The 26390-nt window shown below is 45.3% G+C and overlaps 1 protein-coding gene across 9 annotated transcripts in view; it reads left to right on the forward strand.

Annotated features, from left to right (window-relative positions):
• Positions 1 to 26390, forward strand: part of REPS2 (RALBP1 associated Eps domain containing 2) — a gene marked incomplete at its 5' end in the record, with an annotated part of 232284 nt that overhangs the window by 86588 nt on the left and 119306 nt on the right. For all 9 annotated transcript variants that reach the window (XM_082864959.1, XM_082864961.1, XM_082864965.1 and 6 more), the window contains 2 exons: positions 4384 to 4481; positions 23314 to 23452. In XM_082864959.1, coding sequence (XP_082721085.1) covers positions 4384 to 4481; positions 23314 to 23452 — 237 coding nt within the window. The remainder of the gene's footprint in view (positions 1 to 4383; positions 4482 to 23313; positions 23453 to 26390) is intronic.

The following is a 26390-nucleotide window of genomic DNA, read 5'->3' on the forward strand; positions in this document are numbered from 1 at the left end:
TTTAAAATACATTTATTTATTTATTTTTGGTTGCAATGGGTCTTTGTTGCTGCACGCGGGCTTTCTCTAGCTGCGGCGAGTGGGGACTGCTCTTTGTTGCGGTGCATGGGCTTCTCATTGCGGTGGCTTCTCTTGTTGCAGAGCACAGGCTCTAGGTGCGAGGGCTCAGTAGCTGTGGCTCGCGGGCTCTAGAGCGCAAGCTCAGTAGTCGTGGCGCACAGGCATAGTTGCTCCATGGCATACGGGATCTTCCCAGACCAGGGCTCGAATCCATGTCCCCTTCATTGGCAGGCAGATTCTTAACCACTGCGCCACCAGGAAAGCCCTTCAGCTCCATTCTTTTTTCTCAAGATTGTTTTGGCTGTTCGGGGTCTTTGTTTCCATACAAATTAAAAAAAAATTTTGTTCTAGTTCTGTGAAAAATCCATTGGTAATTTGATAGGGATTGCATTGAATTTGTAGATTGCCTTGGGTAGTGTAGTCATTTTAACAGTATTGATTCTTCCAGTGCAAGAACATGGTATATATTTCCGTTTGTTTGTGTCGTCTTCCGTTTTCTTTCATCAGTGTCTTATAGTTTTCTGAGTACATGTCTTTTGCCTCCTTAGGTAGGTTTATTCCTAGGTATTTTATTCTTTTTGATGTGATGGTAGATGGGATTGTTTCCTTAATTTCTCTTTCTGATACTTCTTTGTTAGTGTATAGATATGCAACAGATTTCTTCATATTAATTTTGTATCCTGCTACTTTACTGAATTCACTAATGTGCTCTAATAGTTTTCTGGTGGCAGCTTTAGGATTTTCTATGTATAGTATCATGTCATCTGCAAACAGCGGCAGTTTTACTTCTTCCTTTCCAATTTGGATTTCTTTTATTTCTTTTTGTTGTCTGATTGCTATGGCTAGGACTTCCAAAACTATGTTGAATAAAAGTGGTGAGAGTGGGCATCCTTGTCTTGTTCCTGATCTTAGAGGAAATGCTTTCAGCTTTTCACCATCGAGTATGATGTTAGCTGTGCGTTTGTCTTATATGAGCTTTATTACATTGAGGTATGTTCCTTCTAGGCAGAGGCAACTACTTTTGACTCTTATAACCTGTTTCTTCTGATATCTAATGTCTTATCTTAAAATCAATGTCTGTTCTACTTTTTCTTATACATCTTATTCTGATGTATCAATTCTAGGTATCTTCTCACTTAAGAGCATGGGCTGTGATGTCCGTCTCCTGGGCCTAAAGGTAGACTTAGTGGGCCTACATTTCTAATTTCTGTCCATTTCTAGCCTCTGTGACTATGGGTATTTTGCTTTTCTCAGCCTCAGTTTCCCTTATCTGTGAAATGGAATAATCTCTGCCTCAGAGGTTTGCTCTGTGGATGAAACGAGGAATGTTATATAAACATCTGTTCCTAGCATAACTCGTGGCACATTGTAGGTGCTCAGATATTCCCTCATATTTCCTTTTGTGTCTCTAGAATCTGGCACCCGTTTTATTTATATTTATTTATTTATTTATTTATTTTGCAGTACAGAGGCCTCTCACTGTTGTGGCCTCTCCCGCTGCGGAGCACAGGCTCTGGACGCGCAGGCTCAGCGGCCATGGCTCACGGGCCCAGCCGCTCCGCGGCATGTGGGATCTTCCCGGACCAGGGTACGAACCCGTGTCCCCTGCATTGGCAGGTGGACTCTCAACCACTGCGCCACCAGGGAAGCCTCCGTTTTATTTTTGAAGCTCTTAAGTATTCTTGAAAGTCACCTTCTGGATATCATTCATTGGGTGACTGCAGATGGGGAGTCTTTATGGGGCAGTTAGTTGTGGTCTCTGTTCTAGTTTGACACGAATCTCAGAGTGATGAAATCTTTAGGGTTCATTTTATACTCCTCCCCTTGGAGAAAGGTGGTACTTCTAGTTCCTTATTCAGCCTCTTATAAGGGGATCTAAGAATTGTTTATTTTGCATTGAGTTGCATGTTTCAGGCTTTATTTGGGAGGAAGGAGAGTAGAGGCAACGAGCCTTTTACCTTTTACCTTTTTACGTCCTGAGTTCAGCTTTAGTTGAGGAGCGAGGCAGGAGTCAGACTGATGGTGGCCTGAATATCAGCTGTGGTACCAGTAGAGCTGATTGGAGCACGTGTCTAAGATTTGCGACCAGAGGGCTTTAGACACTCATCTTTCCAGTCACAGGCAGGTGTGGACAACTCAGGCTTCCCACAGGAGTAGGAAGAGAAAATTTGCCATTGAGGCCAGGCTTCTCCAAAAATGACCCACCATGCGGCTGAGTGTTCAGGCTTTATTGATAAGATGTGTTTGTCTCTTCCAAGGGAAGGAAGACCCTTGTTGGTGAGGGACTGGAGCCATGGGCCAGGCGCCCTCCCTCCACACGTGTCCCTCCTGAGCAGTAGAAGCTCCCTCCCTCTGAGGGGAGCCAGAGGCAGAGGCATGTGAGGTCAGCTTCCCAGGAGAAGCTCATGACCACTGGTATCGCAGCCGTGGTACAGTTTGCTGTGGTTCAAGCCTCCTGACAGGAGTTAAATTTGATGTTCCATCTAAATGGAATGATCTTAAAAATCCTTCTTTGAGGGCAGCACCTGCTTACCATGTGAGGCTTATTTAAGATTTGGACTGTGTGTTCTCTGTGTATGCTTCTTTTGCAGGTTTTGTATTTTTAATACATTCTTAGCAGGGTCAGGAAATCCATGTCATGGTTTGCCAGGCAGTGATTTTGATGTTTTAATGTAATTTAATGTGTTATAATACTGTGTTCCAGTTCCTTGGAGGAAATACAAAGAGCAGTTGTGAGCCAAGAGTGGTTTGTTGTTCTTAACGTGCTGTTATACCTTCTTTATTTTAAAAAGTTCAAAGTACGCTGAAGGTGATGCCATAATAGGCTGCTCTGCTGTCTCTACCTAATTTTATTTATAAGAAGCTACAGAAAAAAGGCATTTTACTTGTTTATATACTTCCAAAAACCTGAACTGTTAACCCACAGAGATCAGAAATGGTTTCATTTTAAGTGACAATTTCTCCTTTCTGTTGGAGCTGAATACTACCTGGTTACATTGAACTTTTCCTACCATATTGGCAAGGTTGTTATTAAGTGTTCTGGAAATAAAAGGAATGAAAAAACTGCATTCATTTTGGTGGCTTAAAACCTTTTCTTAAAGGTAGCAAAATTATTTTTAGTTTGGTTATTAAGTGTAAGATAATAAATATAAAATGCATTTATTCCTTTTTGTAGTTTTCTCTACTTGGTTTTACATTCTTTCCGTTAAGGAAAAGATAACAGTGGCATTTATTTTCAAAAATAAAACAAAATAGGGGCTTCCCTAGTGGCGCAGCGGTTAAGAATCCGCCTGCCAATGCAGGGGACACGGGTTCAAGCCTTGGTCCGGGAAGATCCCACATGCCGCGGAGCAACTAAGCCCATGCGCCACTACTACTGAGCCTGCACTCTAGGGCCCAGGAGCCACAACTACTGAGCCCACGTGCCACAACTACTGAAGCCCACGCGCCTAGAGCCCGTGCTCCTCAACAAGAGAAGCCACCACAATGAGAAGCCCATGCACCGCAACAAAGAGTAGCCCCCGCTCGCCGCGACTAGAGAAAGCCTGCGTGCAGCAAGGAAGACCCAATACAGTCAAATAAATAAATTTTAAAAAAAGTATTAACAAAATAAAATAAAATAAATGACAATGTTGATTCTTAATGTTCAAAATGCATATTCCTTTTCTTCTTTGGGGGTGTGGATGATGAATGGAAGCCTTTTAAATAGCAGGGTATATGTAGAATTTACCTTATATTTAGAATTTGAACCCTTAAAACATGGCACTTTTCTTTCTTTCTTTTTTTTTTTCTTTTTTTTTTTTTTGGCGGTATGCGGGCCTCTCACCGTTGTGGCCTCTCCCGTTGCGGAGCACAGGCTCCGGACACGCAGGCTCAGCGGCCATGGCTCCCGGGCCCAGCCGCTCCGCGGCACATGGGATCTTCCCGGACCTGGGCACGAACCCGTGTCCCCTGCATCAGCAGGCGGACTCTCAACCACTGCGCCACAAGGGAAGCCCATGGCACTTTTCTAACTACTCTCATTATTTTTTATCCCAGTTTAGATTCACACCATTCCACCTTTCTAATTTATTCCTAATCTTAACCTGATATAAATATTTTCCTGCCTTATCATGAATTGGGTGACTGTCTTTAGATTGTTCAGTTAAATTGTACCCAGGGGCACCAAGGTTTGTTTGTCTTAGGTTGCCCTATCCCTGTAAACTCTAATTCTTTTGCTAATTCTTCCCTGAAAAGCAGACACTGTAGCAATTTGTGTGTGAAATCATAATTTTTGGGTGGAATCTTTGTCTACCATGCTGACTTTCCCTCCTGCTGTTTCAGCTCCTTATGAAGCTAGACAGCCCCTTGTCCAGCCTGAGGGACCCTCGTTGGGGGGCCCAGGAGCCAAACCCCTTCGGCATCAGGCTTCCCTTATCCGGGTAAGTGACGCTGCTGTGGGGTTATGCCAGTGGGAGACTTCGGGGGTATGGCTTCTTGATGGCCCTGTTTTTGTTTGTTTGTTTTGTTTTTGTAAGCAGGACATAAAACTGCCCCCTAATGCAAATATTGTACTTCTTGTTCTGTTGCTTATGTATTTTCCTAAATCGTTTCTACTGTGTGTGTTTCTCCCCTTCTCAGTGTCTCTAGACTAATCCGGGCTGGTTCTTAGTCTTTGGTATGTCTAAAATGCCCTTCCACCTTTATCTGCTTAATCAGTAGGCACCTCCTTCAGGAGGCCTCTACTTTTTCCAAAACAGCCTATCTTATCTCTGCCTTATTCTTTAATATTACTTATTCAGTGCATAGTTTGCTATTGCCCATTTTGTTTTGTGCCTCCAGTTATACTGCAAGCTTTGGAAGGCAGAGGTGGTTCTCCTGTATTTTCTCTCAGTGCCTAGTTCAATGCTGTTTGGAGAACAGTTATTTTACAAGTGGCAGCAACTAGTTTCCTGTTTGTAATCGATACCATATGGCAGAAGCACAAGTGATCTCCCAGTTTCTCCTGGCTATACCACAACTTAGCAAATTTCAGCTTCCCTTTCTCCAGTGTTTCCTTTGGATAAAGAGCTCTTATTTTTTCCCGTGTCTGCAACTGTTATCTTGTGTAGTATTTCTGAGTCCTATGCTGGTGAAGTCATAGTCCCAAAAAAGGGTGTATGTGTATGTTAGCATGAGAAAAACCCTGAGAAAACTGGATTGGCTGTTTGATTCTAAAGACAAGAGGAAGTAGGGTGGTTTGTATAACATTTCAATTGTCCAACTTAGGAAGAAGGATCATTTATGCTCAGGGATTTCTAACAGTAGACCGGTGATGTCAGATAGTCCCATAAAGAAGTGGGCTGGTATTCTAGAAGAGAATAAACAAGGCAAAGGGAGATTGAGGTGTTCACTTTATAGCCTCTGGGGATGCGGCTCTGTGTTAGGCGTGGTACAGAACTTAACTTCTGAGGTAGAACTCTGTGTACAAAGAATTTTCTTAAAGGTGGTAGATAATTCAGCCATATGCTGTGTATTTGTGTATAATTCTTCCTCCAACTATCAGATCTAGGTATTGCTGTATCTCTTAGTATAGATGAGGTAACTGGCCGAGAGAGGTCAAGTCATGGGTCTAAGGTTTAATTCATAACTAGTAAGTGGCAGAGCCAGAATTCGAACCAGGCCTGCCCAATGTCAAAACCTGCTCTTTCAAATACTTTCCTATATACATTAGAGTCCCATGTTACAAGGAGGCTAGGTTCTAGAGTTGCTGTATAAATAAACATAGGGTGTAGTAAAAATATTCCTGAAATTCCCTTATTGGTACCTAGGTCCAGTAGAGCTCAGTTTTACCCCCAAGTTGGAACAGACAGTTGTTTCTTCAGCTGAGCCGCAGATGGAGTAGTTGGCTGCATTTAGAGGTCCTGTGGTACAAAAATACGTGTTTTTAAGCATGAGAATCACACCCACTGTGGAGTGATGGTTACATTAGGAAAGGTATCGGAGGGACTGGGATTCATGTAAAAAATCTGTGAGGTGTGGCCATGCATGTTTCTACAGAGTCTGTTCTAGTGCTGTGGAGACCACGTCCTGAACTGTTAGAATGACGGTCAAACAAGCAGTAAATCCCGAACCTCGCCGTGGTTGGATGGGGCTCACTGGGCCCCTTCTGTGTAGCCACCTGGCTGAGATGGCCATGGGCTCTCACTTGGACTGGTGTCCTGGGACTTCTCTTCTAATCTCTAGGTCCGTTTTTCTGCTGGTAAACGTGCTTCTTGAGCGCTTCAAGCAACTAATGTTTACTAAATACCTATTAAGTGCCAGGTATTGTGTTGAGAATACAAAAATGAGGTATAACACATCCAGTCCCTGCCCTCATGGAGCTTATAGACTCTTGGAGGAGATGGCCGTTGATCAGACCATCACAAAGTAAATATATAATTATGATATGTGGTGAGTGGAAATTACAGTGTGGTTTGAGGATGAAAAATGGCGGCGGGAAGTTAGGTCCTGGCCTTGGCAGGCAGGGGCTGATCAAGGAAGGCTTGCAGAGGGGAGTCACACTCCAGCTGAAAGGGAAAGCGTTGAACCATGTTAACCAGGTGGGGGGTGGGGCGGGGGAGAGCAGGCAAGAGGATAGAGGGAGCTGTGCGTACAGAGATGTTTTCTATGAGCTTAGCACTTTATACACACCTCTCTTGCAGTGCTCAGAGCTATCTTATGAGGTAATTCCTGTCATTATCCCATTTTTCAGATGACAAAACCTGAAGTGTAAAGATCTTACTTAGTTTGCCTCGGTCACAGCTAGGAACTGGTAGGGCTAGAGTTCAAACACTGGACACGATTTCCTGGCCTTTGTCTCAGGAACCGCATGGATGGTGATGTCATCTGTTAAGCCTAGAAGCCCTGAATGAAAAGCTAGTGTTGGGAGTATTGAGGCAAGATCATGAGATCGGTGTTGCATATTGGAATTTGAGCTTTAGAGACAGCCAAGAGGACGTGTCAAGGAGTTGGTAGGATATATGGGGCTGGAGCTCTGGGGAGAGCTGGGGCTGGATAGAAGTATTTGGCAGCCAATGGCCATTAGAAGGACTCATGGGATTGTGCAGAAAAGCCAGACACGTTCTCACCCAGGTCCAGGCAGACTCTGCATGCCCTTGGGCAAGTTCCTTCTCTTTTCTGTAAGACGAATGAGCTGGAATGGATTTAACAGACCATTGTAATACTCTGCAGCAGTCTGATTCCCTTAATGTTTGTTTGGTGTCAGTGTAGGTCCCCCCTCCTGTTTGGAGCATTGCCTTCTGTTTAAGATGAGAGCAAGGGGCCTTTTTCGGGACAGCAGTCTGTGGTTTTCATGGCTGATGTGTTTTTCTTTCTTCAGTTCTTAGGTTTCCTTCTTACTCCTTTCAGCTTGGTTTGGTTGAACTCCATGTCCCAGACAGCAAAATGCCAACCTGAGTTAGCCATGTAGATGAGAGGATGTAAAGTGGAAGATTTTGGTGGTAGGGGATTAATAGGGATTGGGTGTGATGCCAGGCTGGGCTGGGGTCACTCATTCCCCATGTTGCCATGCGCTTGGGCTGATGGCAGCCTCGCTCTGTCCTAGCTTCCTCTGTGGCCTTGTATTCAAGTCCTTCCTGCCTGATTGGAAGAGGGGTGGCCTCTGGGAACGGGGGAAGGCTTTTAGGGACTCTGAGTCAGCAGTGTTGCAGCTCATGGGCTTGGCATTTCAGAGGTGCTTATGTGGAATTCAGTCCCAGCCATTGGAATGAACAGTCTTAGTATTTTCGCACTTTTGATTTTTTCGTTCAGGTGTTGGATGTTTTTCCCCTTGAAATTTCAGATACTGAGCACATCCTATGTTGGTGGGTGGTTGACAGTGGTGTGTAAAGAAATGGTAAATAATCTTCCCTGCTTCTCTGTCGTGGTGTGTTGATAGGTCATTTTGTGGTTTACTGTTCACAAGTGATCCTAACCACGTAGGTCACGTAGTCGTTTGTGATTTTGCTGGCGTGGGTTTAGAATTGACCCTCCTGCTCCCATTGTCCTCTCCTGGTTTGTCTCCTGCTTCTGTGACTGCCTCTTCCTAAGCTTTTTATTTCAATTTCCCTCCTTCACCTGCCCCTTGCATGTTGGGGATCCCTGGGTCTAGTTCTCACTCTGTTACTATTTAGCTACATGGAGCCTGATGGCCACATCTCACCACCTGCCAGATGTCTTCACTTGAATGTCCCACTGTCACTTTTTTTTGTTTTTTAAATATTTATTTATTTGGCTGCCCCAGGTCTTAGTTGCAGCACGTGGGATCTTTGTTGCCACGTGCGGAATCTTCGTTGTGGCATGTGGGATCCTTTTTTTTTTTTTTTTTAAATGATAGTTGCGGCATGCGAACTCTTCGTTGCGGCATGCATGTGGGATCTAGTTCTCCGACCAGGGATTGAAATGGGCCCCCTGAATTGGGAGCATGGAGTCTCAGCCACTGGACCACCAGGGAAGTCCCCCCACTGTCACTTTAAACATGTCTTTTCCCACAAAAGCAGTTCTCACCCTCCCGCCCCTGGCTCCACGCCCCTGGCACATGGGCCAGTACACGGCTGGCTGTTTCTGATGCCCCTCTCATCCCGTCTGCCCATCGGCTACTGAGTACTAGCCATATCACTTTCTAAATACCTCTCTCCATTGTCTGTTTCTCTGCACTTCCTCAGTTCATGCTGCCCTCTGTCACCTAATCTAATCTGTCAGCCTCTGACTCTTTCTTCCTGCTTCCACCACTGGCCTCTTCAAATCCGTTATCCTCGTTTTGGACAAAAATCATCCTAAAAAACACGAATGTGATCCTCCTGCCCCCTTGATTGAAGCCTGTCCCTCTCTGCCCACTGCTCCCAGCAGATCACCCGCGGCTCTTGGGGCGCTGGTGTCGGGCCCCTGTGCACCCCCGTAGCCACAGCAGGCCCCGCACAGCTGCCCAGTGTTTCCCACACAGTCAGTGTTCTCTGCATGGGAACCTTACTCTTCAGCCTCGGTCTTATCTTCTGGGTTTTCTCCTTTGTCTCAATTCATCTATGCTTTTTCTCCATTGATAACACGAAGTGTGAGAACTTTCTAATATTTCTTGTACGTGTGAGGTTAACGTATTTTCATTCTTAAAAAGCAGTTCATTGCTCGTCTGCTCATTTATCCGTGAGGATCAGCTGGAGGGATGGGCGTCTGATCTTTCTTGGTTTTCCTTCCCAAAGGCAGCCAGTGTGGTCTGTCTGTTTTGTATTATCCCGGGAATGTTTTATGCGTATATGAGCAAATACAGGTATTCTTATATATCTAATATATGCAGTATACCTTTACCTGGTTTTAGGGAGACTGGTTTGGGAAATGCAATTTCCTTCCAGCCAGATCCCACTAAAAAATATCTTTTATTTTAAACCAAACACACTTACTTTTTTTTTTTCCACACTTACTTTTTAAACCCAAAACATACATGCTGTGATTTTTTTTTTCTTTTTATGGAAGGATGAACTTAACAGTCTTTTGGGGGCAAATTCTCAATACTTGGTGCTCTTCTTATTTCAAAGACAAAATAATGACAAACAGAATTAGAGAACTTTATCATCGTGCCATTCTAATTGGGGGTTTGGCTATGTTTTCAGTGAAAGTTTTCTGATGAACAGGTATAGGAGGAGATGTTAGACATTGGTAGCCAGCCACCATATAAATCTAAAAGTCTGCAACTTGAAAAACATGTATTTAACTTAGTTGTCTCCTTTTTCCCCTCATTCTCAGTCAATCTCAATTTCTTGCCGTGCCCCCCTACCCTACCCCATAGGTACTTATGGCCAGAGATGGGTACTGTCTGCTCCTTTGGTCCTTTTGGTGTGGATCTAAATAGCAAAGACCGTGTCATGGGTGGTGAAAGAAATGAATACCCCCACGCTCTGTTGGAGTGGTGTTGGCATAAATCCGGAGAGAATTGATAGTCACCACAAGTGAATTGTTCATTCTAAGAGTTTTGATGGGAACAGGGAGAAACAGTCTTTCTGGGAGGCTGACACTGCACTGAGAGAACTTTCTGTGGTGGGAAAGCTATTTTATAGGTAGACTGGACCAGCATGCCAGGAGGACAAGGAGACTAGAAACTAGAGATTATTGTGGCGAAGGATTGGGGTGGGATGAAGTGAGGTGGCTGAGAGTTGAGTCATAAGGGAGCTGGTGCTCCGAGTTTGGAGCAGAAAGAAGCAGGAAGCAAGTAGGGCACACCAGGTCCTGCCCCAGCCTCTGTGGTTCCCTTCCCTGATGCTCAGCCCAGGGGGATGATCCAGGAGGTAGCCAGCCCGTGGCGGCTCTTTCAGGGTCTGGGATGTCCCTAGCAAGGCATCATTTGGCCTGTGTGTGGGTTGGGTTTTTTTTTTCAGTAGGGCCTCAGGCCTTTCCCCCTTACTTAGGAATCTTTCCCGTCGCCCCTTTTCTGCGAGCTCTGACTTTGCCCCCTGTGAAGCTCCCCGCGTCTCCTCCAGCACCGGGCCACTTCCACTAGTCCTCAGGTTGCAGGCCGACCACGTGCCGTTCTCCCGAGTGGCTGGAGCCCAAACACCGCCTAGCGATGATCTCCCTCCTCACTAGGCGGCAGCCAAAGCGCCCGAAGATTTTGGTTGCTTGTTTCAGATTCTGCAGTAAACACCATGCTGTTATTTTATTGGACCATGGGCTGTGAGCTTTCAAATACTCTTGTTCTTCAGAACAATGAAAAATTTTTTAAAAATGTAAAAAATTCAAAAGATACAAAAGGGTACAGAGAGAAAAGTATCCTTCCCACTCTTTCTCCCAGCCATCCAGTTCCCCATCCCAAGGCACTTGACATGACCCATTTCTTTTGTATCATTAGAGGATTATTTTATGCATATGCAAGTGAATATAGGTATTCTTATATGTAATTATATATAATATATGCAAAATATATAGTTCCACTTTTTTACATGTGTGGTAGCGTACTACACATCTGTTGTGCACTTTGCATTTTTTTACTTATCAATAAACTTTAATAACAGTCTGTAAGAGTACATAGAGTATGTCCTCATCTTTTTGGTTTTATCGAATGCATAGTAGTTCCTTGTGTACATCTGCCAGAAATCATGTAACCAGTCGCCTCTGATCAATAGCTAGAACTTGCAATCACAGTGTTTGTATATATGTAGGAATAGTTCCTAGAAATGGAATAATTGGGTGAAATGGCTACACATTTTAAATTTTTGGTAGAGATTTTCAAATTGGAGGCGGTGGCCATTTACACACTTACTAACAAATGTGTGAAAGTGTATTTTCTCATACCCATGCAAACGCAGTGTGCTAAGCAACTTAGGGATCTTGGCCAATCTGATAGGTGAAAAATGAAATCTTGGTGTAGTTTTAATTAGCACTTCTTTTGTGTGGTTGAGAGGAGGTCCTGGGCCCCTGATGCCCTTAGAGGAGGTTAGGGACCCCACTTCTTTTTGGTTCTGGAGTGCCCCAGGCCTACTGGCACTGATTTCTTGTTTCTACCTTTATGGCAATAAAGTTGAATTAGCTTATGGCTAGAGATTAGGGCTGGGAAAATTTTCTGTTTTAGGGATGGTAAAAGTCACCACAGTGTGTGTGTGTGTGTGTGTGTGTGTGTGTGTGTGTGTGTGTGTGTGCGCCTGTCAGCATTGCTCAGACAACTAAATTCTCTTCCTCTGACTGAAATGGAAGGGTGAGGGGAAAGCGGGGAGGAGGAGGAGGGAGGGAGGGACAGCAGGGAGGGAGGGAGAGGGTATATGTGTGTTTGCCTTTGTGTGTAACAGGAAGAACTGGTTTGATAAAATTTATCGGAATGCACGTGACTTGCTCTCGGTTTGACATCTTGTTTTACCAGATTTACTCCCTATTTGATTTGAAACCCTAGATGGAGTTTGGTCATCTCCTAAGGGGTGAAAGGTTGATGTGTTCTACTTCCCCAAATCTACCTAGAACACACAGATATCCCAGTGGTCACTGTTATTACCACAAAGAGGTCCTATTTTTCATAGCATCCAGCCTCTTTTTCCTACTTATTTCCTTCATCTACTTATTATTCTTTTTCAGATTTTCTATCCCTTATTTTTGAAACGTTTTATTGAATGATGCTGAAATTTGCTTTTCTCAGCCTAAATCTTTTGTAGCTGTCGCTTATGGTATTCCCCAGGTGCTCCCCATGTACCCACACTTCTTAATGATTAAAGTGATGGCAGTCACCTGGTTTCTTCACTGGGCGACACTTCTACATGAAAGGCAAAAATGTTCTGTGTTATGAGATGAGAATAGTGAAGAGATACTGGATCATTGAAAGAAATGTGACTCTAGGATATAAGAGGAGGGTGCCTGTGATAGAGATTGAAGGATGTTTATGGGACAAAGATATTGATTCAGTAAATATCATGACTGATTGGGGTGCCGCCTTAAGGCCTTTCAGAATCCATGCTTAGAGGCGGTGGGGAACGTAAGAATGGTAGGTTGGTACACATTAGGATTCTAGCATCCATGGGGTTAGACAGGTTGGTTAGATGAAAGCAAATAAGCACATTTTATTTGTGGGATCAGTGTTGCTTTTCCACCCCAGCTGTGAGCATTTCATTAAAGGCTTATGGTGTCCAGAACTTTCCTGCTAGTAGCTAGGGCCCGCACTGATTTGGTAGACAAAGTGCCTCTGAATTAGCCTCTTGGATATAACTGAAAACACCCAGTTGAACTCCTGGTGTCAGAGAGTACTTTGTAAAGCTGGAAGGGAGTGTGGTGTTTGTTTCCTAGGACCCTTTGGTCTCAGTAGACAGTGTGGTGTGAACAGGAAAGGCTCCCTTACAGGGGCACCATTTTACCCCTAAGCGCATCAGTGTCCCCCGATCTCAGGGCAGCAGGCGATGTCATGCTCCCCATCATCTGTCCCAGCAAGAGGCACTGCCGACAGAGTGCTTCTCCGGGCCCCGTGCTGTGCCGGCCTCTTCACTAGTCTGTGCCCTTTCGTCCTCCCAGCAATCTTGATTGCAGGGTGGACTGCCTGCCAGATTGTGTCCTCGACTCATCCATTGGGAAGTACTTACTAAGTGGTCTCTGTGGGTCAGCAGCCATGCCAGCATGCCCTGAGGATGACAAACATGGTCCCTGCTGTGGAGGAGCAGTTGAGCGGGGGAGATGGATGGGAATCGCATGATCCTGCCTCTGCATGTATAATGGAAAACTGACAATTGCCCTGAAGGCAAGAGAGTAGTTGGATAGCATATAACGGAGAAATCGGCCCTGGGGCTGGAAAGTGAAGGGAGGCTTCCCTGAAGAAGTGATGCTGGGCTAAGCTGTGAAGGAGGACTTGGAGGGATGGTGCTGGGAGGTGAGGAGAGGGGTGTCTCACACCCCAGGAAAAGTCTGGACAAAGGGCATGCTTCACTGTTGACACCAGAATCTACTCTGACTAGCTGAAGCAAATAGGGATTTATAATAAGGGGTGTGGAGAGCCTGCCGACTCTTTGGAAGGACTGAAAATTCAGACTGTGTTCTGAGATTGCAGGAACAATTCCTAAACCCCACAGCAGAACTGGTAGCTAAGGAAGCCTCGCCTCTGCCGCGAGCAGAGCTGTGGAATGGGGCAACTGCTGCCCTAGCTTTCACCCCGGTGCCCCACCTGCATGACCAAGGCTGGCAGAGTGAACGCTGTGTTCCCTGCCTCTTTCACCGTGTGACTCGGTTCTTCATCTGTCTTCCGTGGGCGTGTTTAGTGGAACCTGACTCCAATGTGGCATTCTAACAGCAGAGGTGTTCAGAAGGTGTAGTTTTTATGTAGCCGTTGTCTGCAGTGCAGGGCGTTATGCTAAGAGGGGGTGGAGCCCGTGTCTAGTGAGCCCTTGTGCCCCGTGTAGCATGGAGTACTGGAAGAGGGCTGGCGTGGCTGGAGCCTGGAGTCGTGGGGAGGTGAGGCTGGAGAGGTAGGTGGGGAACTGTTGGCTCAGAAGTGAAGTAAGTGACCCAGGTCTCATGGTGAGTAAGTGACCATCCCAGATTTGAACCCAAACCTGTCTGCCTCCAGAACCTGCACTTTTTTTTTTTGCGGTACATGGACTTCTCACTGTTGTGGCCTCTCCCGTCGTGGAGCACAGGCTCTGGACGCACAGGCTCAGCGGTCACGGCTCACGGGCCCAGCCGCTCTGCGGCATGTGGGATCCTCCCGGACCGGGGCACGAACCCGTGTCCCCTGCGTCGGCAGGCGGACTCTCAACCACTGCGCCACCAGGGAAGCCCCAGAACCTGCACTCTTGTTGCACCTCCAGTCTGTAGCCTCACTCTCTAAAGCATTCCGTGGATTCAGCCTGAGTTCTTGGTGCATCTGTTTCCCATCTGACCTCAGGCTGCCTTGAGTGTTAAGGGGACGACAGTGGGGAAGAGACAGGCAGCCTTGACCTCATCAGCAAGGATGGGGCTGGCACGTTAGTGTAATAGCACCGGAAGCCCTCAGCCTCATCCAAGGCTCTTCTTACTGCTGATTTCTTGCTTTCTCCTGCTCTTCCCCTCTAAGTGGAGAGGAAAATCCTGACAATCGTAAAGGAAAAATGCCCTTCTGAGCAGGAGATCTTGGCTCCCGGTGGAAGAATTGGAGACAGTGATTACTCATAAGCATTTCTTTTGTTAATCAAAATAGTGTTAGTGCCACATACTAAAATAACAGCGCAGTGATTTAATATCTGTATTGTATGGCTCTCTACAGGGTTCTTTCCTGATGCGAAAACACGCCAGATGCTTATAAGCAAAAGTTATGTGAGAAATAAGATGGTGCTCTGTCTGTATGGTCTAATAGTTCACTGGCCCAAATCTACAACTAAACTAGGTAATGGAGGGGGAAGTGGAAGTATAGGATATTTGTATCCTCAACTCAGATCCTCAATCTGCAGAATTGCGGCAGTATTTTAGGCATTACAGTGAGGTTAGTTCTTAAAAGGAAATGGTGCATGGCTAAAGGATGGATGGATGGTTAAGAGGGGGGAACCACAGAGCTCGCTGAGTGAGCATACACTCTGGTCTCCGTTCATGTTCTGACTCTACCATTTACTAGGTGTGTGGTCTTGGTAAGTCACTTCCCTTTCCTAATCCTCAGTTTCCTCTTCTGCAAAATGGGACTAATGGGACCTACTTTGCAGGGTTGTTGTGAAGATGAAAGTAGATCCTGTGTATTAGGTGCTTACAGTGTCTGGCACGTAATGAATACATGTTATCTGACATTCTCTGATGTCTGTGGTGATCATCTAAAAAATTTAGTTTATCATAATAAGCAGCAACTGTGTATTGCTCATTAGACTCAGAGATTCCTATAGTCTGGGCTTCAGCCTTCTAAGCTGTTGAGATTAGATCCCTAAGTAAGTTTGGCAGTATGTGATTAAAGGCATCTTTGTGAATTTATTTCCACGAAGAAACTGATAAAGTTTTAGTTGTTAGGATTTAATTGTAACTAACTTTGCTACAGGTAAAAACAGAAGTTATTTATTGCAACTTCCAGCGAACCTATAGTATTTTAAAATAAAAAGAAAAAAAAAGTTTTCTTCCCCCTCTGATTTCATAGGTAAGGGAGAGGGCCCAGCCTTTACACTCTTGGGTGACAGTTGTTTGGTAAGTGCATCTAAACTTCAGCTCCAGTCATTATAGGAGGGCTCAGGTTAACCATTCTGTCTATGAGTCAGAATTGACAGCTTGTCCCATCATTTGTTTATTTTATTTGTTCACTTATTCGCCAAACGTCTTTTGAGTGTTTCCCATGTGATAGGCACTTTTCTAGGCTCTGAGGTGTAGCTGTTACCAGAATAGACAAAATTTCCTGTCCTCATGGGCCTTAACATTAGAATGAGAGTGAGGTGGGAAACAGTATAAATGAGGCTATAGAGTATGATACGGAACAGTCGAATGTGAAAAACAAAATAGCAGAGCTCCACCTCCTTCTTTAGCTCCTTTCTTCATTCCCCATTTCCCAGTTTTTCCCAGTTTTACCACAACCATCTTTTCTCTTTACTCTGTACTTCCTCCCTGAGAATCTCCTATCAAACTCATATTAACCAAGCATAGAAAGACGGCTGTAAAGATGCATCCACATGCTGTCCCCGAAGACAGTCTTCGTGAACAATCAAATTAGAAAGCTTTTTGGGCTCAGAGTGGTCTCAGGTCATTAGGTGGTCAGATTACAAAAGGAAGATGGCTTCATGCTTCGTCTTCAATGCAGGAGTGGCTGTGCTGTTGGCGCTAGGCAGGTGTGCCTTTCCTTTGGGCCTCGCTTGAAGGGTAGGTTGGTTGGAGTAACAGCCGCTCTAACAAATACGCCCCGCATTTTAATGACTTCCCACAGCAGGTCTGCTTCTCACTCATCTCACAGATTGGCAGGCAGCTTTCCCCCACATGGCGATTCAGCTGACAGGCTGCTTCTGTCCTGTGGCTGTGCCGCCCCTTCTCAGTGGGCTGATGGGGACAAGCGTAGAGGAGGACCACGGGGTGCTAGGCCTGCCTGGCAGTGGTGCAGGTCACTTGCGCTCCCACTGCATTGGCTAAAACTCAGTTGCATGGCTGTGGCTAATTGCAGGAAGGGCTGGAAAATGTCATTACTGGCTGGGCAGCCACTCGGTGACACCCGTACACCAGGCATGTAGGGCGTGAGTGGTCAGAGGACAGCCACCATAACCGCACATAGAAGCACGGCTATCGTTTGCTTCCCTGACTCTTCTTTTTTCTCTGCCCCATGACGGATCAATCCCCAGATCTTTCTGTAGGCAGCTTAATTGTCACGTGGGCTGTGGTCTAGTCTTACCAGCCTGTGAGCCAGTCTTCCCCTTTAGGGTGGTTGAGTCTTCTCATATCTTTGCTCATGAGATCATGCTCTGATCAGTGGTCGCAGTATGGTGTTCTTATTTCCAAAAGGTCGTTGGCAGGGGAGGTGTCCTCACAGAGTCACTGTGGGCTTGCTAGGAGGTTTTCCTCCCCCAGACAGTTTATTTGCTAAGGCACCAAAAGGATGTTGTTCTAACAAAGATCATCGCACCCTCAGGTGAAGTGGCTGGACTCTAAGGCAGCACTGACAGGAGGCCTCCAGGGTGGGGTTATATTCTAAACAGAAATGTTCTGTGGTTGAAACAATACACACCCCCTTCTTAAGTTCTCCCTGACAGTAGTGCTTCCTTGCAATTCATACTTTTCATCTATGTTTGATTTTAAGATACTTCAGGGGTAAATGTCACCTTTTGGGATTTTATTAATAGTATTACTTTTTTTTTGCGGTACGTGGGCCTCTCACTGTTGTGGGCTCTCCCGCTGCGGAGCACAGGCTCCGGACGCGCAGGCCCAGCGGCTGTGGCTCACGGGCCCAGCCACTCCGCGGCATGTGGGATCTTCCCAGACCGGGGCACGAACCCGTGTCCCATGCATCAGCAGGTGGACTCTCAACCACTGCGCCACCAGGGAAGCCCAATAGTATTACTTTTTAATGAGTCTTTTGAAGTCTCTTTCATTATAAACAGCCTGTATTCCCCAGAGATAACAAGTTGCAGTGCCAGATATTTGCATTTCACTTGAAACAAAACCAAGGGTTTGAATGTTTTAAATATAAGCAAATCTAATTCTCCTGTGTCTAGAGAAACTGTATAATGAACCATATGTATGAGGCTTAAGCGCACAGATGCGGAAGATTCTCTGTCTCTCTTGTTCTCTCTCTCTCTCCCTCCTTTTATATTTTCTTAAAAACGCTGGTAGAGCTCAAAATTGGCACCAAGTAGCAAAAATCTCCACCCAGCCAAGCAAATCACTACAGCTGGAGTGGAACTGGGGCTCCTGTTGGGTGCACACGGAGGTGGGTCTCTTCCTGGTTCCGGCTTCTCCTCGGAAGTCCAAGGCTCCATCGTTCCCCCGCCCCCATTGCTCAGCGCCTCCAGTCTTTGCAATTAGACATTCTCTCTTAGGTGACTGATTTCAGGTCTTTGTTATGGTTGCCTTATGGGTTCATTTGGAGGAGATGGCCCCCTAGCTGCTGCCAGAGAGGTCTCAAGCCGCCATCCCGCTGCTGGAATGGGCCTTCATCTGGTGGGGGCCCTATGGCTTTTTTCTCTTACTCCCCTCATAGCCCTCCCTACCTCTGGGCCACCTTGACCTCTGGCCGGGGTTGCCGATATGGCCTTAATTGGTCTTCCGACCTTTAGTCTTCCCTTCCATTCTCACTGAAGTGATCTTTCTGCAACTCAAATCTGGTTATTTCATTGGCCTGTGTCATACTTATCGGTGGCTCCCGATTGTGTTCTAGATACAGTTTAAAGCCCTTAACCTGGTGCACCTGAACCTTCATGGTCTGGACCAGGGGTCCCCAACCCTTGAGCTGTGGACCGGTAGCGGTCCGAGGCCTGTTAGGAACCGGGCCGCACAGCAGGAGGTAAGTGGCGGGCGAGGGAGCAAAGCTTCATCTGCCGCTCCCCACCGCGCCCCATCGCTCGCATTACCGCCTGAACCATCCTCTCCCCGCCCCACACCCCTGGTCCGTGGAAAAATTGTCTTCCACGAAACTGGTCCCTGTGCCAAAAAGGTTGAGGACTGCTGGTCTGGACCGTCTTGAGGCAGCTCCACTCACATCTCCTCTGCACTGTCAGCCCATTCTATCTGTATGTAGCTCAACCAAGCTACTTTCAGGAGATGGCTATTTTCTGGCATTTTAAGGTGTCTTTGCAAATGCTGTTCCTTTTCCTTGCCTTGCCCTGCATGTTTTGTAGCACTACTTATCAGACTTGAGTGTGCTTTGTATCATCTAGAGTGCTTGTTAAATCGCAGATGCCTGAGCCTCACTCCCAGAATTGATGATTCACTAGGTGTGGGGTAGGGCCTGGGCTTCTGTATTTCTGACGAGTCCCCAGGTGATACGGATGCGGGCGGTCGGTGGAACGACTCCCAGCCGCGGAGCTCCAGAGTTCCCTGTCTCACCACAGCTCACACCTCACTGTTTTGCGACTGCCCGTCTTTCTCCCTCACTGGACTCTAGGCTTCCTGGGAAAAAGAATGTGTTTGACCATCAGAGAGTATCCCTAGTGACTAGTGTCTGGGATGTTGGTGATGTTGAATAAGTGTCTGTGAATGAGTGAATGAATGAATGAGCAGGTCAGTGTTTCTGCAGCAAAGTTCACATCATTTGGCTTCTTGTAATATAGATTAGCTTTCTTTTGGAATATTTCGGCTTCAGGGAACGTGGACTGTGATCCGCCCCTTCCACCTGTCTCTGAAATCACTCACTTAATGAATAAGGAACTTGAAACCTCTCCATAGAGATCAGACCATGGGACCGACAGGGACGTCTGTTGATAGATCTCAAACTTTAAAATATGAAATGGGGACTTCCCTGGTGGTGCAGTCGATAAGACTCTGCGCTCCCAGTGCAGGGGGCCTGGGTTCCATCCCACTGGATCCTACATGCATGCTGCAACTAAGGAGCCTGCCTGCCGCAACTAAGACCTGGTGCAACCAAATAAATAAATACTAAAAAAAAATCAAGTTATTCTTTAAAAAAATAAAATAAAATATGAAATGGACTCATGGGCTTTCTTTTATTACACGCAGCATAGAGTAGTGTTTTTGCATCTCTTTCAGCATAAGACATACCCCTGAAGTTGTTAGAGCCCGTCAATAAGTGGCCCCCACCCGACTTCTGTAGTGTCTGTGCTGAGCCTGCTAGGGGCTATGTGCAGAATGAAGGCTAAGATGATATGGTTCTCGCCCTCCAGATCGAAACCTGAATGAAGATATTTAACAAACAGCACTTTAAATGTTCAAACTGTGTGATACTTAGCATACTTATAATAAGGATTCATATTTTCTAAGATGCTCAAATCACTTGATTTATCAAATCAATTCAAAACATGCAGTGAGAAGCAAGGGGAAAGAGATGGGGGTAGGTTAAGATGTTTTGGGCAGGCTGGTAGAAGGGCCACACCAGGTACGGGTTGCCTGGTGTTCACATGCCCTCTCTCATTGTTGGAAGGCACTTTTTAAAAAAATTTTATTTATTTTTGACTGCGTTGGGTCTTTGTCGTTGCGCGCGGGCTTTCGCTAGTTGCGGCGAGTGGGGGCTAGTCTTTGTTGTGGTGTGCAGGCTTCTCACTGCAGTGGCTTCTCGTGTTGCGGAGCACGGACTCTAGGTGTGCGGGCTTCAGTAGTTGTGGCACGTGGGCTCAGTAGTTGTGGCTCGCAGGCTCTAGAGCGCAGGCTCAGTAGTTGTGGCATACGGGCTTAGTTGCTCCGCGGCATATGGGATCTTCCCGGACCAGGGCTCGAACCCGCGTCCCCTGCGTTGGCAGGTGGATTCTTAACTACTGCGCTACCAGGGAAGCCCTGACACTTTTGGTTTTAAGGAGCAGGAATTCTCCTTGTCAGCTCTTAAGTTTTCTTGAGAAGGAGGAAGGGGTTGGGGTTCTCATGGGAATCCAAGAAATGAGAGACGAGGATTGGCCCAGTGGTCCCCAGGAATGGGAGTTCTTGGTTATTCCTGTTTGTTCCGCCATGAGCAGCCTAGTTGAGTTTGCTTCACTGTCCATTTGCCTTTTGGCTGCCAGCAGCCACCCTCACCCCGGACTCTTTCTAGTACTTGCACTCCTCACAGATTCTGCTTGTGCTCCTTCTTGCTCCCTTGTGACTTTAAGTCCCAGTTGGCCTTTGCTTGGCACCCCCGCCCTGCTATGCATCTGCTCAGGGTCTGCTTTCTCTGCTTGTTGATCTTTCTACTTTTTATCCACATCCACAAGAATGAGCATCTGGCACAGCTTGTCCTCGCTAGAGAAAAGCTTTCTGTGCCAGAGCATCCCAGAGGCCAGCAACTGTGAGCCCACCCACACTTACTTGGACTCAGCTGGGGGAGACCGGGCATGAGGTGGGCCATGCTGTGCACATGTGGTTCCAGACCCATCTTCGTAGCCAAGCTGAGCTGGGGGTTGGGGGTAGGTAGCGCCTCTGCAGTGGCTGTGGGCCTGGCAGGTACGTCAGAGAGTCCTTTGGGGCCATGGGACTTGAGGATGGGTAGGATTTTTTTTTTAATTAATTAATTAATTAATTTTATTTTTGGCTGTGTTGGGTCTTCGTTTCTGTGCGAGGGCTTTCTCTAGTTGTGGCAAGCGGGGGCCATTCTTCATCGCTGTGCGCGGGCCTCTCACTATCGCGGCCTCTCTTGTTGTGGAGCACAGGCTCCAGACGCTCAGGCTCAGTAGTTGTGGCTTATGGGCCTAGTTGCTCCGCGGCATGTGGAATCCTCCCAGACCAGGGCTCGAACCCGTGTCCCCTGGATTAGCAGGCAGATTCTCAACCACTGCACTACCAGGGAAGCCCAGATGGGTAGGATTTGGGTGGGCTGGGATCAGAGGAAGGGTGGTCTGGAGAGAAGATGCAAACCTGACCCATGAGGAGAGAGCATGTGGGCTATCAGAAGCCTGATATGAGTGACCAAGGAGGAGGCTGGATTATAAGGGCCCTAAAAGCCAGGTGGAGGAGGGGGATTTGTTTTATTGGGCAATAGGTCATCCTGAAAGCTTTTAAGCAGAGGAATCGGTCACTTTCTCCTGTCCATTTCCGATTCCTGCTGTCAGATTAGACTTGAGACCTGCTAAGAGACCACTGATGCCACTCAGGGGTCAAGTAATATGGGAGAGGAAATAGGGTGAGCAGATGGTTATGGGATGACACTACCAGCAACGACTGGGTATGGCAGCTTTGGTTCCAGGTGGGAAGGAGAGTGCATTTTAGGGGAGTAGAAGCTTCCATGTCAGTGCCAGGGAATGCAGCAGCCAATACCTAGCATGGAGATTTTGGCAACAGATTAAAAAAAAGTGGACACGTATTTGCTGACTGCAGGGGTTCAGTGAAGGATATGGGCATGTCCCTTAAGCTCTCTGAGCCTTGGTTTCCTCATCTGGGAAAAGGATACTAATACCTGCTGTGTCTACCTCTCAAATGTTTGAGGTGCTCAGGTGAGACAGGGGTGTATGAAATGCTTTGTAAATTTCAAAACACTCTGTGAATTTAAGGCATTAACTACTGGATAGTGACTTTCAGGGCATTTAAAAACGGTTTGATTTAGATTTAGTGGAAACTCATCTAGTATGCAAACTTCAAAGATGGCATCTCAAGGTCATATCACAGCTCAAACTTTTTACAGAGTTGTTTCTTCTCTGAATGGCATCAGAGGAGAGCCAAGTGTTCCAGGAAAGAGTTACTTCCAGAATGTGGTGTGTGTTTGTTGTGGAGGTTGAGGCAGGGAGCAGAGACGGTCTGCTGTCTTTTCTGGGGATAGTGAGTAGACTACCCTCCTAATGATTAATTCCTTGGTAGTGTGTTCATTCAGAAGCAGGCACCTTGATGGGTATTAGTAGTAATACCTCTCTCCTTCTTTCCTAGTCTCCTTTTGTCTTAAAGGCTCACCCTCCTTGTGTTTACCTTTTAGTTCCATGAAGGTGGCCCTTGGCAAGTAGCACCTTAGCCTTAGGGTAGATGGGAGGGATGCAACAAAGCCCTGTGCTGCTCCTTCCAGAATCACCATTTTTGCTTCTTTCCCCATTGCTTAGCAGAGCTCTTTTCTCCTGCACTACTGCTTTGGTTCTCTGTATCCTTAAAATCTCAAATTTGGCTTGCATGCCCCCTAGTGGCAGGTCGGATGCACCCCTTGTTACCCTGTTTGTTGTGGTACCATGACAGCCCATCTTTGCACTCAGCTCTATCACTAAGTAGAACCCCCAGTTCACAAATGTGGAAGGAGAGGTTTGGTGATCCTGACTTGCCACTCAGGTGGGACCTGGGGACGTGGGACTTGATTCGGAGCTTTTGATTCCCAGATTTATACAACGGGAATGCCTCAGAAAGAAAGATGGTGTGGTTATAGCTGTTCTAGATTTTAAAAAAATGGTTTAAAAAGAATCTAGATTATCTTACTATCTACTCAACTAATTTGAAAGGATCAAAATGTGGTGAATATTTGAAGAAAAGAACGATTGTATTTTTTTCCCCTTCATCACATTGGAAAATCTTTTGTCACTCACCCAAGTGTTCAATATTTCATGCTCAGACCTGTTAACAACTTTGGGAAATACAAAAGAAAGGTATAAAGCATGATGTCTGACCTTCAGAAGTTTACATTCCCATTAAATTCTACTCACAAGGTGTTTAAATTCATTCCCTTGAGGAAAAAAAAATTATAATGCTTGCTTGGGTTTAATATTTCTACTTCGTTTCACAAAAGACAGATTCTGTGAGCATCTGCTTATTGATTTCTTTTTAAAGTCCTTTTCAGTGGAGAGAGAACTGCAGGATAACAACAGTAGTTACCCAGATGAACCCTGGAGGATAACGGAAGAGCAGCGAGAGTATTATGTCAACCAGTTCCGGTCCCTTCAGCCTGATCCGAGTTCCTTCATTTCAGGTAACAAAGTCTGGCGGGTGAGAACACGGGTCCCAGCTCACTGTCTCACATAAATAACAGTGCCTATCTTGAGAAATAGTCCACACAAAATGAGTACAACAACCTTCTATGATTTTAGTTTCTTTTTCTCTGAGGTTGAATGTCTCATCAATTATAAACCATGCAGAAAAACACTTGGCAGTGATATTGGGAAAGTTATGTTTCCGTTTCAAAGGGGGGTTAAATGGGAATTTGGAGCATCCTGGTTCAGATCCTGTGCCTTATTAGCTGGAGCAGTTCCTGAAATTAGTGCCGCACCTTTAATTGCATACTCACTATGTTGGTGTTACAGCAAGGACGTAGTGTAGCCTCCCAAAGAGTTGCTGTCACAGGTCTCCTTATGTTATATACACCTTAGAGTTCAAGTTCATGTTCGTTTTCTTTGGCTGCAGTCTTTCTCCTCTGGTTTTTCTGAGAGAAAATATGGGAGGAAAATTGGCCAGCATTTTTATGTCCACATGTTAGTTCTTCTGGGTTATCTTCAGAAATACATATTCCTATTGAATTCTCATGCAAAATTCAAGCTGAGAGGAACTGATTTAATTCCCACGTGCCTACATTTCACCCGGCTGAAGACTAAACAAACAGTGAAATAGTAGAGTCTGGAAGACAAATTCATAAAACTTCCTTTTTATACTTCAATTGTGAAGAATAACAATATGTCCTTGATAATTGTAACCTGACATATCGCAATGTGGACTAAGATTAATTTTCTCTCGTGAAATAAGGTGCATAGTTGAAATGTACCTGTATAAACGCAGATATCATTTTCTGGTTGGTGGTAATGGCTTTATTTGAAGGCAGAATATTGTAGATACAAAAAATTAACGTTGACAACGTGATTTTAAAAAAAAGCAGAAACCCAGATTGCATTTATTGACCACTTGCTAACTTTACCCACTGCTTAAGTGAGTTTTTTCACAATGTATGCAGATATTTAGCCAAATACAAATAGGTAGCTGTTAGGAATGTTTTTATTTTCTTTTAACCTTTTCATTTTGCAGAATTTCAAATACAGACACAACTGAAGTGGCTAGTATAACAAACTCCTATGTACCTATCAGTCAGCTCTCACAATTTGGTTTTATTTATACCCTCTCTCAGCCTAGACAGTTTTGAAGCAATTACCAGACTATTTCATTTGAAAATATTTCAGGATGTATCTGTAAAGATAAGGCCTCTTTTAAAAACATAACCACAACTCATTAGCACATTAAAAAAAACCCCACAAATTACTTAATATCAAGTCTTGTTCAGACTTCCCCAATTGTCTCACAAATGCCTTTTAAAAAAGTTTAGTTTGGGCTTCTCTGGTGGCGCAGTGGTTGAGAGTCCGCCTGCCGATGCAGGGGATACGGGTTCGTGCCCTGGTCCGGGAAGATCCCACATGCCACGGAGCGGCTGGGCCCGTGGGCCATGGCCGCTGAGCCTGCGCGTCCGGAGCCTGTGCTCCGCAGCGGGAGAGACCACAACAGTGAGAGGCCCGCGTACCGTAAAAAAAAAAAAAAAAAAAGTTTAGTTTGATCAAGGTCAGGAGAGGTTCATACATTGCAATTAGTTGATGTCCCTTTTTAGAAAGCATCTTTATTTAGATGTAATTTACATACTCTAAATTCACCCATTTAAAGTATACAATTCAATGATTTTAGTGTAGTATAGTCACAATCTAGATTTAGAGCACCTCCCCCCAATAAACTACCTACTTACTAGCATTTATTCCCCATTCCTGCTCTCCCCACCCCCCAGCCCTAGGTTACCATTAAACTACTTTCTCTCTATATAGAGTTGCCTGTTCTGGGCTGTTCATATAAATGAAATTGCATAATAAGTGTTTTTTGGTGTCTGACCTCTTTCACTTAGCATAATGTTTTTAAGGTTCATCCATGTTGCGGTATGTACCAGAGCTTCGTTCCTTTTTATGGATGAATATCATTCCATTGTATGGATAGACCCCATTTTATTTATCTGTTCATCAGTTGATTGACTTTTGGGTTGTTTTGGCTGTTAAGAATAATGCTGCTGTGAACGTTTGTGTACAAGTTTTTGTGTAGATGTATGTTTTTATTTCTCTTGGATATATACCTAGGAGTGGAATTGCTGGATCATAGGATAACTCTGTATTTAACTATTTGAGGACTAGTCAGACTGTTTTCCAAAGTGGCTGCACCATTTTACATTGCCACCAGTAGTGTCTTACTCCACATCCTTGCCAACACTCGTTTTTATCTCTTGATTGTAGCCGTTCTAGTGGATGTGAAGTGGTATCTCTCTCTGGATGAAGAATGACATTGAGCATCTTTTCATGCTCTTACTGTCCATTTGTATATCTTCTTTGGAGAAATACCTATTCAGATACTTTGCCATTTTTAAAAAAAAATCGTTGAGTGGAAAGAGTTCTCTGTGTATTCTAGACACAGGTTCCTTATCAGACATATGATTTGTAAATATTCTTTTCCCAATCTGTGGCTTGTCCTTTTATTTTCCTAATGGTATCTTGCGAAGCAAAAAAGTTTAATTTTGCTGTTCCGTTTATTTTTTCTTTTGTTGCGTGTGCTTTTGGTGTCATATCTAAGAAACCATTGCTTAATCCAAGGTCATATTAATTTTATTATTATTATTATTGGCCACGCCGTGTGGCTTGTGGGATCTTAGTTCTCAGATCAGGGATTGAACCTGGGCCCTGGCAGTGAAAGCGCAGAGTCCTAACCAGTGGACTGCCAGGGAATTCCCTATATTACAGTTTTATTTCTTATATTTAGTTCTTTCGTCCAATTTGAGCTAAGTTTTGCATATGATATGGGGTAGGGGTTCAAATTCATTCTTTTGCATGTGAATATCTAGTTGTCCCAGCACCATTTGTTGAAAAAACTGTTCTTTCCCCCATTTAATTGTTTTAGGT

Source organism: Leucopleurus acutus, assembly GCF_964270905.1.
Source record: "Leucopleurus acutus genome assembly, chromosome: X".
Classification (NCBI taxonomy): Eukaryota; Metazoa; Chordata; class Mammalia; order Artiodactyla; family Delphinidae; genus Leucopleurus; species Leucopleurus acutus.